The sequence below is a fragment of the Fragaria vesca genome, linkage group LG3 (genome assembly GCF_000184155.1).
Source record: "Fragaria vesca subsp. vesca linkage group LG3, FraVesHawaii_1.0, whole genome shotgun sequence".
NCBI lineage: Eukaryota > Viridiplantae > Streptophyta > Magnoliopsida > Rosales > Rosaceae > Fragaria > Fragaria vesca.
The window spans coordinates 15,216,367-15,227,091 of NC_020493.1; the positions used below are offsets into that span (position 1 = coordinate 15,216,367).

Sequence of the window (10,725 nt, forward strand, 5' to 3'; positions counted from 1 at the left end):
GCTTCCTCAACATTAACCCTTAATATAAAAAAGAAAGAGAATAGAAGTAAACTCAACTTTTAGGGCTAATTTGGTATTGCAATGACTTTAAAAAAAATCTGATTCTGCTATACTGCGAAAATAATCGGCTGTGAATTAAAATGAGTTTGTGTCTAAAACTGCTATAAAATCAAAATATATTAATTTCTAGAGTTTTTATGATAACTTCTTCTAAAAGTAATATTCATGTTGCTTCTAAAAACTGTTGTCATTGACCTGTAATTTTCAAAAAGGTTTTTTTTCTTTGATTTACCAAACATTATAAATTCTAAAAGTTCAGATTTTAAAAAAAAAAAACAAAGATATATATACCAAACGGGCTTGGTCTCTTATTCTCAATCCCTAAAGCACCCACTGCTTCTTATTGTCTTTATATACCTAGTTTGATCCATATAATTTGTCATACCGATTCGAAGGCTTACCCCACCCACCCAAATTCACTCATACAAGAACCTTGTTAATTGGTTAACACAGGTTACTTCACTTTGTGCTTCCTCAAAATTTTCCTAAGCAGTTGCTAGATCTTAAATTTCTTTCTTTGTGTGTCTAAAGCATTCATATATCCACAACCAAAAATGAAAAATCTTGGCGTGAGGTACTCATAAACATGTTACAAAATATTGTAAACATGTCGAACCATTACATAAGTTTATAACATATGTTGACAAAACTCTGTCTTAACTTGCATATCTTTAGCAAAATAGCTAAGAAACTTTACTACCAACTGTTACCAAAACAAAAAAAACAATGTAGTTCTAGTCTTTACAAAGTATAGCAGAAAACCCAAAGTTGTGACCATGCCGAAGCCATTTCATAAGTTCCGTAAGTTTCATAAGTTTATAATATATCCTACTGGAACTCTGCCTTCACTTGCGTATCTTTAACAAGTAATGAGCGGATACGAAGAAAACTATTGTATGATGAAGGCTCACGCAATCTAGTTCTATAATTTCACCCATGCCACCGTCAATCAACCGTTCAATATCAGCTGCCTTTTGTTGAGCTTCCTCAAACTTTACTTCCACTGCAGCGAGCTCTTCCTTTGAGTGTCTAGAGTGTTCATTTCCTCCCTCAACTTCTTCGCTCTTTCAACTTCGTCCTTCATACCCAAGGCCGTTATAAAATCGTCCTCGACCCAACTCAAGTCAAATTTGAAGACCTGAAGCTCTTCCCATAAGTTCCTCAGATCTCGACGAGATTGCTTTGTTAGCTTCTTGGGCTTTCCGGTGTTCAGAAAGTACAGCAGTCGACACAATGTTGTGAATGCCCATTGAGTGAACTGTTCGCCGGGCCTTTGTTCTGTGCACATTCAACCAGAGAAGGGATCAAAGAACAAACTCTACTCCTCCAACAATGGAACAAAGGTTTTATCGATTGCACCAAAGCCTCTAAAATTTGCAGTTACACCACGGAAGGGAAAACATTATCACACAAGAAGAACAAGATTAAAGGAATACTAAAATATAAACATTCAAGGAGAGACACTAAATTGTACGTGCAAAATAAAAAATACAATGAAATTGTACATATATATACCTCTATTTATATATGGTAAATCATTGATTTGATTGAATGTGAGTGTCAAATCTCTTCCAACACCATATTCCTCTTCATGTTGACCTTCACATGCCGTAGAAGTATTAAGCACCATTTTTACTAGATGAAGATAGAAGCATATATGATTTATTTGGTTTGGGCACTGACTTTTATAGGTTGAATGGAGTGTTCTCGAATAGTGGTTTTCTAGGTAAGAAACAATTGGCGACTTTAAAACTGTGGACGGTTTTGAAAATTGTGAGCGTTTTTGAAAATCTTTTCTAATTTTGAAATTGTGAGCATTCAAAATTTTGTCAAATTTGAAAACTGTCGGTGTGTTTTTTTTATTTTTATTATTTCTGGTTTTCTGAATTGTGTGCATTTCATAATTGAGGCGGTTTTGAAACCTGTGGGTGTTCTTTTATTGTATGCTCTTGAAAATTGTGAGCATCTTGGGCACAAATCTATGCATCGGTTTTTTTATGTTGAATATTGGGTTCTCTCATATGAGTGTTCAAATAAAGAATTTGAAACACTTGGCGGTTTAAAGTGTTGTGAGGTTTTGAAAATTATGGGCGTGTTTAGAAATTGACATTTTTTTGAAACTTGTTAGCTTCTTAATTTCGAATCTCTTTGCAAATTGTAATGTAATAAGTTTCATTCAATTATATTTTTTGAGCCTATAAGGAAGATGTCTTTTGGTACCCTAAGTCAGATTTGGGTATTTGCTTATTTTAAAATTAAGTTATTTTGGTTTTAACTTTTAGATTTATATCTAACGGTGGTTAACTATAATTTTCTGACCAGGTGAACATTACTGCTCATTCGATTATTTGCACAAATCGTTTCGTTGCCCATGGTCCATATACCTGGCTCGTTAAGCCCGTGAAGCCCAACAGCCTATCTTCTTCTTCTTCTTTTTTGGTCTGATACCTTCTTCTTCTTCTTGCCCCATTCTCATAATCTTCTTCCTTTGCAAAAGAGCAACATAGGCGTTCTGAATACCCACAACTCACTCTGATCACTGGCTGGATTTCAAGCTCAGGGTCGCCAAAACTGTTTTGGAAGTCTGGAGGCGTAGAAGAAAGCACTTATTTCAGTCCAAATTCAAAGTAGGTTGCTTTTGTTTCTGTATTTTGTTGCTGGGTCATGCCGTAAATCTTTGAAATTCATTATCTCTGTATTATGGGTTCTTGAGATTGTTGTCAATTTTGTTTCTGTATAGTATCCATGGTTTCTGTTTTGTTCATGTAATTGTGTCTATTCAGAATGAAAACAATGGACTACAGATTTGGAGATTGTAATGAAAATGCACACAACCTGTTCGATAAAATGCTCAACTCAAGATGTGGATCGCTCTGTTGAATGCCGAGTGTTTTCACATTGTTTTTGATATTGTTCATGATAGCATAAACAATTCATTTGCATTGTTGGGTGAAATTGCAGATTATTAGGAGATGAAGAAAGGATTGCACCCTCAGATGCAATGGGTGTCTTACGTGACACAGAGTGGGAGACTGATGCACGTTATGATGACCAAGATACACCATGTTGGAAAAGTCTACCACTTGAAGGCTAAGCGCCAAATGGCTGAGAACCTCGGCCAGGTTGCCAAGTTTAAGCAACGGTATGAGAAGGCGGCACCTACTCAGAAAGAGTAACCATGATTGGTACTTTGGTTTGGATTGTTTCTTTCGAAAACTAGTGTTTCACAGTCATTCGTTATGTTTAACTTAATGAAAGAGGTTCCGTTGTGGTCTAATTTTTCTTCTTAATCACTGCTACATTTTGGTGCTCCGTAAAACTCGTGTGGTTCTGGAGTAGAGTTGCTCCTTGATGGCTCATGTTATGTTTTGACATTAATTTCTTTCTTATCAATGAGTTGGTTTCACTCACTGTTATGATGATTCGTCTAAGGCACGAAAAATGTTGAAGTTCTAAGTACACTAATCTTAAATCATTTCGTTATTCCACTCAGGATTTTGGTACAAACAAAAATCTACCAAGCAGGACTAAAAGAAGCCCTCTGGCTATTGCAAAATGCTTTGAAACAGCGGGAGTAGTTTTAAAACAGACACTGGCTTTTTTCCCCCTTGATATCCTGCATGTCTGCAGGAAATGCTTCCAGCAGGCTGATAGATATGCTTTAGCTTTGATGATCTCTAAACCATTCACATTAGTATTTGCAAAGAACACAGGTTGCTTTTCCTTTACAAAAATTCCTTTCACATTATTAGCCATAAGAAATACTCTCTACTTGGTATAGACTACATAATCAACTAACCTCCTACTCATTCCCAACCTCCTAAAAATCATATATAAAAACAGGGTGCATTATGTTCAATGACAGCTGAAGTGAGACTGAGAGCAAAAAACACATTTCCAGATCCAATTGGACTGCTTGTTCTCACAAAATGCATTAGATTCTCCGTCTATTATCCACCCTTGCTTTCTTGGATTTATGCTCTTCTAGCAGGTGCTCGGTACTTGATTGAATCTAAAAGACAGAAGAGAATGTATTATACACTTTTCACAAGATTGTAGCCGACTCAGAGGAAAAAAAAAGTCCATGCCATCATTGAGGTTCATGTCCTTACCTTATCGAGCTTTTCCCTGACCATCTGGACAGTTTGATTCATGGATGGGGAAGCAAAATATTCCTTCAATGAATTACAAAAGGATCATATTAGCCAGATGCGAATCATAAGCAACTTCAGCATTCAAGTATTTTAAACTTCATACAAATCTTTTACACTCTGAACCATATCCCATCAAAAACATATCTGTTAAACATTGGCTAGCAACCTATTGAACAAAAACCCATGGTTTGGCTTCACTCCAACTAAGTCACCCCGGTAAGGGGGTCCTATTGCAAACTACTCATACAAATCACAGGTTACTTCATTGTTGCTAAAAAGGTGCTATGTTAAATTGCACTAGAAGCGGAAGGGTGTTATAACTTATAAGAGAATTGTTAGCATCTGAGAGCAATAACAAACCTTCTCAGAAGAAACTCTTGTAATGGGAGGCTTATTAACTCGCGAAGTAAGTTGTGATTGCCCGTAGTCCCTAAACAGAAAGGAAAGAAAATCAGTCAAGCTATATAAAACATGTTCGGTTGAGATGAAAGTGAAATTTTAACATGCTTTCTAGTCTATACATACCTTTGACTATAGTTTACAAGTTGGGGACCACTATATGTCTGGGACGTGGTCGCGTCGGATGAAACCTCCGTTAAACCACCTGATTTGTTAACTCTGGACCCTTTAGATCCACAAGCTGATATCATCAATAAATCATATGCTTCAGATATGTAGTAAGTTCAAATTTTTGCACCACTTTGCAATACATAAGAGCCATTGTCATCATACAGAGAACTTACGGTTCAGTCGTGCTAGAACTTCTCTTCTCCTGCCTTCTAGTTTGTCCTTTGTGTCGGCAAGGCTCTCAAACTGAGGAGCATATGAAACCCCAAGTCGATTACCAAGGAAAACATACTCGTCTAGTTTCCTCTTTGCAAACCTAAATCGTAACAACCATCAGTCGGATACTCAGCTCTACCTTAATTTCTTGACAAATCATAGGATATTCACCTGGCATTGCGGACCAGACGAAACTTTATCCAGTAAACATCAGTGAATTGCTCACACTCTTCTGCATCCATGGGTTTACACCTGAACATGCAATCAAACATTGATACAGTAACACAAGACAAATAGTTCGCTAGCTACAAATAAAATCTTAACAAAGAAAAGAAAGTAAAGTACTCTTCTACATCTCCATAGGACGAGAACAGTTTCAACAGCTCATCACCGCATCCCAACGATGGAACATTCCTCACCATCAAGTACCTGCCGCAAATTAGTATATCAATAAGACGCCGAAAACTAATGTATCCAAAAGCTGAACGAAAAAAAAGAAAGAAAGGAAGGACCAATAGAGAGACCTTGATTCGTCACAGACTGTGTAAACACGAACAGCAGGAGGCTCATCTTTGTACCGTGGCATTTTTTTTTTACCACCAATACTCAGCAATAATCACCAAAGATTGTACTAAACTATAAGAGAGAAGAAACCCAAATGGAGAATTAAACTCACACACTCCAAAACGTTATCTAATTGAACCCAAATCACACTCCGTGGTGCATATGAATCCAAATTCCCGAACACAAAATCAAATTCACCAAAACAAAACAAAAGAAAGAAACTCACCGCTTTTAACTCACTATAGCATTTGACATAATCGCCTGAAACCAACTCTAATCCTCCACAGCCATCAAAGCTGTGCTTTGCAGGTGAAGAATGGAAATTGAACAGAACACAGAGAAATATAGCTACCGCCGGTTTATACTTTTTTTCCTTTCTTTCTCTCTTTTTCTTAATGTTTTGGTTTGGCCTAATTTCTAAATGACAATAATGCCCCTGCTTAGTCAACCAAAAGAAGCATTGACAAAGCGTTCGCGCTCTGCGATCGTTTATTCCGTTAGGGTTTTCTTTAAACCTCAGGTCCCTCAACCTCAGTTTTCTTCTGCAAATCCATGGCAGCCGACGGTGGAGAAGTGACTTCAATTCTCAGAGAGCTTGAAAGCTTGAAGGCGAGTAAGAGTGAGATCGAGCTCAGAATCTCGGCCCTCGAAGCTCGGCTGCAAGATATTAGCCTTGAGCAGTCGAACGGCGCCGTTTCAAATGGCTCTTGTGCTCCTGTACCGTCGCCCTTTGATTCCGGCTACGGTCACGATCTGTCGCCTCAGATGATTTACCGCTACAGTCGCCAGCTCTTGCTTCCTTCCTTCGGAGTCCAAGGTCATTCAAGTTTCTGAAGTTATTTATATATGGAAATTGGTTAACTTTAGTTCTAATTGTGATTGATGTATAAATTTTTATAGTAATTAGCAACCAATATGAACTAATTGAAATTTTGAATCTGAAACATAGTGTAAAACTTGGAATGGATTTTTTTTTTGGATTTCTGAAATGAGGGCATTTCTGATTGAAAGTTTTTATGTTGTAATCTGTTTAGCTCAGTCGAAGCTACTAAAGTCGTCGATTTTGGTGGTTGGAGCTGGAGGGTTGGGCTCGCCCGCTCTGCTGTATCTTGCAGCTTGTGGTGTAGGTAAGGTCCTGCCTTGTTTTGATATGGTTATTGCATTTGATTGATTTTTTCGATACTGTAGGAACTGAAATTGTGTCGTTTTGGTTTTAGGCCGATTGGGGATTGTTGATCATGATGTGGTTGAGCTCAACAATATGCACAGGCAGGTATAAGTTGGAGAATATGCTTCTACTCTTATTATTTGTATCGGTGTTATGTATTGTATGGTTTCTGAGCTAGCAATGCTGATTGGTGTAACTCAGTAAAATCACTATAATGACTATGACTGCGTAGTGAATTTCATAGTGTTTCATTATGCTGTTTTTGTGAAAGCGTGTGTGTGTTTGTTCACTTTGTTTACCTTTTAACAGTTTTCACTCGATTCAGATTATCCACACAGAAAGGTTTATTGGTCAGCCAAAAGTGAGATCTGCTGCGGCTGCTTGTCGATCGTACGTCTCTTGTTTTGGAGTTATTTTTATATGTTAAGAATCTGGAGTTACATTGGAGTGCATTGCATATAATAAAAAGAAATCAACTTTGCTGCTAAGTTGATCTGTTTTATGTCATTTCATTGCTTCTTGATGACACAAATTTGTCCCCTACAAATTTGATCAATTACTCTTCTGGCTTTGCAAGCAGGATCAACTCCACTATCCAGGTTGAGGAATACCAAGAGCCCTTACGCACATCCAATGCTTTGGAAATCATGAGCAAGTATCCTTGAAATTTTGCACTTGTATAATTTCCTTTTTTATTTTTAATTTTCCCTTTAATGCAAGTTTGGAAATATGGTTTAAACTTCTTAGTTTCTTTTTAGTTCCTAATTGCTGAAACACTGTGTCATCCTTGACTATTGGTGTGTTAAAGATATGATATAGTAGTAGATGCCACTGACAATGCTCCTAGCCGTTACATGATTAGCGATTGCTGTGTGGTGCTAGGGAAGGTAATCTGGCCCTTACTATGATCTTGCAAACTCTCTTTAAGTTTATACCTTTTGTTACTATTTGGACACTGATCAGTGGGAAATGAAGAAATCCATTGTCTACTATCGAGTATAGACGAGATCATTGCATATGATGAGCAATGAAGAAACCGATTGTCAACTTTACAGTTTAGATTATGGTCTCCCAATTGGAAGAACCCACATTTGAACACCCTTTGTTTAATAAAAGCACAACAAAGAAAAATGAAAAGAAAGATGATAATAAATGTGCATCTGATATAGCGATTGATATCTGAACTCCTCCCTTATACTTCCTGTTTTGTGAAAGAACTGTTCCAGTGTGTTTTGTGTTTGAATTTGCGAGCTTAAAATGTGGATTCTCATAAATAAATGTATAATTAAAGTTGTATTAGTCCTGTTATAATCTGGAAAGAAAGTACTTTTGTACCATTTGTGTGTTTTAAGTCTTTTAACCCCACTGAACTATTTATTATTCCTGTGTTTATTCTTGCAGCCTCTTGTATCTGGTGCTGCACTAGGATTTGAAGGGCAGGTACATTTTGCAGAAAATCTGATAACTTGTCCTATCTTAAAGCATACAATCCTTTTTATATGTGATTCTAGTACAGTTTGTATTTTCATATATTATGTTGTAAGATTGCAACTACTTACTTCTTCGAATCTGTTTATGTAGCTCACAGTGTACAATTATAATGGTGGTCCATGCTATCGATGCCTATTTCCAACTCCTCCGCCTACAACAGCATGTCAAAGGTGTTCTGATAGTGGTGTACTAGGTGTAGGTAAGTTAATAAAGTTGTCATCATTCAGCTGACCATATAATATAAATAGCTGCATCATTTCCGAAAGCGAATGCAATACAGGGATAAGCATACAAGTTTGATCATAGTACTTGCGATGTGAAAAAAAAATCACATGACTAGGAGTTTCTTTTCCATTCATTTATCGTTTGTTTTTTATTTATTTATTTATTTTTATACATATCACTTTCTATATCCTAGCCTGCTTCTAGTCCCTGTTTCTAACATTCTACTTTCCTATTTCAGTTCCAGGTATCATTGGCTGTCTACAAGCCCTAGAAGCTATTAAGATTGCAGGTGAAGTTGGTGAACCACTCTCAGGACGGATGCTCTTACTTGATTCATTGTCAGGACGGATTCGAATTGTATGTTTCATTTTGAAACTAATAAAATTCAATTTCTAATTGGTGGACTCAGCTTTACTTTAATACTATTGATAATGTCTTGAAATGCAAATTACTGAAGTCAGGGTGCTTTGGGTAGATGTATACAGTTCCACTTTCTGTCTCTTTTGGTGACCTCAATCTGTTATATATTTAGTGTTTTGGCTACACAACCAGGATTAGCCCTCTGCCAAATACATTTCCACCTTTTGGGATCTTTTTGTAATGCATCCTTTGTCGAATTTGATTACTAACTTATTGTATCTCTTTATGTTTCTGGATATTAAGTTTACTAGAAAGTTGACATTCCACAATAACCGGCTTGGCATTGCAGGTTAAGATCCGAGGAAGGTCCTTGCAATGTGTAGCTTGTGGTGAAAATACAACATTCTTGAAGCAGCAATTTCGGGAATTTGATTATGAAAACTTCACTCAGTCTCCACTAACTCCGGTACATATAGTCTCCCATTGATACATACACACATTACACATACACACACATTAACTGACTTTTCAATGCTACTGTCCTTTCTCATGTTAATCTGGCTTTCTAATGGCCCATACAGGCACCTTTGAAGTTGAACCTACTTCAGGCAGACTCCAGAATAAATACTAAAAAGTACAAGGAGAAAATTGCTAACGGGGAAGCACATGTGTTGATTGATGTTCGTCCAGAACACCACTTCAAGATTGTTTCTCTGCCCAATTCGTTAAACATTCCACTCCCAAGTTTGGAGGCTCGGTTACCTGAAATCTCTCTAGCTTTGAAGGAAAAGGAAGAGAACAAAGGTATTAATTCTGAACTATATGTAGTATGTAGAAGGGGTAATGATTCCCAGAGGGCTGTTCAGAGTCTCCACAAGCTGGGTTTCACCTCTGCCAGAGACATCATTGGGGGACTGGAGGCCTGGGCTCGTGATGTGGATCCAGACTTTCCTACTTATTAGCAATATTAAGTACCTGACATTTGTGTACTGTATACTAATTTTTGGCTGTGCCTATGTTGGGAATTCACTATCTATTTCGTATGGAGTATTTGTAATACGTGTGCAAATTTACAATAGTCAAAAGAAATGGAATCAGTATTTCCAGAGGGGTTTTCTATGTTGAAGACTTGAACACTTTTTCATCTAAAGAAAACCATTTTACCATGCATATTTTTTTGTGACCAAAACTTCTTAGGGTTTCACTTGTGTGCCTTAGGGTATGCATACCCAACCGGTTTTGATTTGCTATAGCATGTTAAAGCAAACTAACGCCGTTAACTCTCCGTTAAGTCTTTATATATCTACAGTTTTCATTAGAAATGTATACTATTCAGATGAGCTAAATCACACAAAAGTAGATTTTATAGAAATCAAAATGATTCTTGAGACTATCTACAACTATCATAAGAAACAGCTCCTATCATGAAAAATATCACTGAAAATGTTGCAAGTCGTAAGACACATTTAACAAAAGACACATATACTGTTTTTAATAGAAATGTCTACCATTTAGATAAGCAAAATCACAAAAAAGTAGAATTTCTAGAAATTAATTAAAATGGTTCTTGAGATTGAACCCATTGAAGGCAAAAGTCGCAAAGTCTACATTTAACATAAGACGCATACTATTTTCATTAGAAATATCAACCATTTAGATGAGCAAAATCACAAAAAAGTAGACTTTCTGGAAATCAAAATGATTCTTAAGATTAAACCAACCGAATGTAAAATTTGCAAGTCTACATTTAACATAAGACACAACTACTATTTTCATGAGAAATGTCTACTATTTACATGAGTAAAATCACAAAAAAGTAAACTTTCTGAAAATCAAAATTGTTCTTGAGATTGAATCAATAAATGAAGGTGAAAGTTACAAAGTTTACATTTAATATAAGACACAACTACTGTTTTCATG

General features: G+C 36.5%; 4 protein-coding genes across 4 annotated transcripts; 2 read left to right on the plus strand and 2 right to left on the minus strand.

Moving 5' to 3' along the window:
- Positions 1-636: 636 nt before the first annotated feature.
- On the minus strand, positions 637-1,711 carry LOC101302630. The gene is made up of 2 exons (XM_004294397.1): positions 1,576-1,711; positions 637-1,338 (listed from the first exon to the last, which is right to left on the minus strand). The coding sequence occupies exons 1-2, from the start codon at positions 1,688-1,690 to the stop codon at positions 1,055-1,057; spliced, it is 399 nt and encodes a 132-aa protein (XP_004294445.1). The 5' UTR covers positions 1,691-1,711; the 3' UTR covers positions 637-1,054.
- Positions 1,712-2,266: 555 nt separating this feature from the next.
- LOC101308754 lies at positions 2,267-3,469 on the plus strand. Its single transcript, XM_004295797.1, has 4 exons — positions 2,267-2,296; positions 2,383-2,434; positions 2,558-2,687; positions 3,022-3,469. Exons 1-4 carry the CDS (start codon positions 2,267-2,269, stop codon positions 3,152-3,154), a joined length of 345 nt encoding a protein of 114 aa, XP_004295845.1. The 3' UTR covers positions 3,155-3,469.
- A 343-nt stretch (positions 3,470-3,812) lies between these two features.
- LOC101293078 (RNA-binding protein 48-like) lies at positions 3,813-5,922 on the minus strand. Its single transcript, XM_004294365.1, has 9 exons — positions 5,788-5,922; positions 5,522-5,633; positions 5,343-5,426; positions 5,169-5,249; positions 4,958-5,097; positions 4,740-4,854; positions 4,575-4,644; positions 4,173-4,235; positions 3,813-4,072 (listed from the first exon to the last, which is right to left on the minus strand). Exons 2-9 carry the CDS (start codon positions 5,581-5,583, stop codon positions 3,995-3,997), a joined length of 693 nt encoding a protein of 230 aa, XP_004294413.1. The 5' UTR covers positions 5,584-5,633; positions 5,788-5,922; the 3' UTR covers positions 3,813-3,994.
- Positions 5,923-6,043: 121 nt separating this feature from the next.
- LOC101314927 (adenylyltransferase and sulfurtransferase MOCS3-like) lies at positions 6,044-9,974 on the plus strand. The gene is made up of 11 exons (XM_004294355.1): positions 6,044-6,378; positions 6,596-6,688; positions 6,779-6,834; positions 7,055-7,119; positions 7,310-7,384; positions 7,538-7,616; positions 8,131-8,169; positions 8,311-8,419; positions 8,684-8,802; positions 9,155-9,271; positions 9,387-9,974. The coding sequence occupies exons 1-11, from the start codon at positions 6,114-6,116 to the stop codon at positions 9,765-9,767; spliced, it is 1,398 nt and encodes a 465-aa protein (XP_004294403.1). The 5' UTR covers positions 6,044-6,113; the 3' UTR covers positions 9,768-9,974.
- Positions 9,975-10,725: the final 751 nt, after the last annotated feature.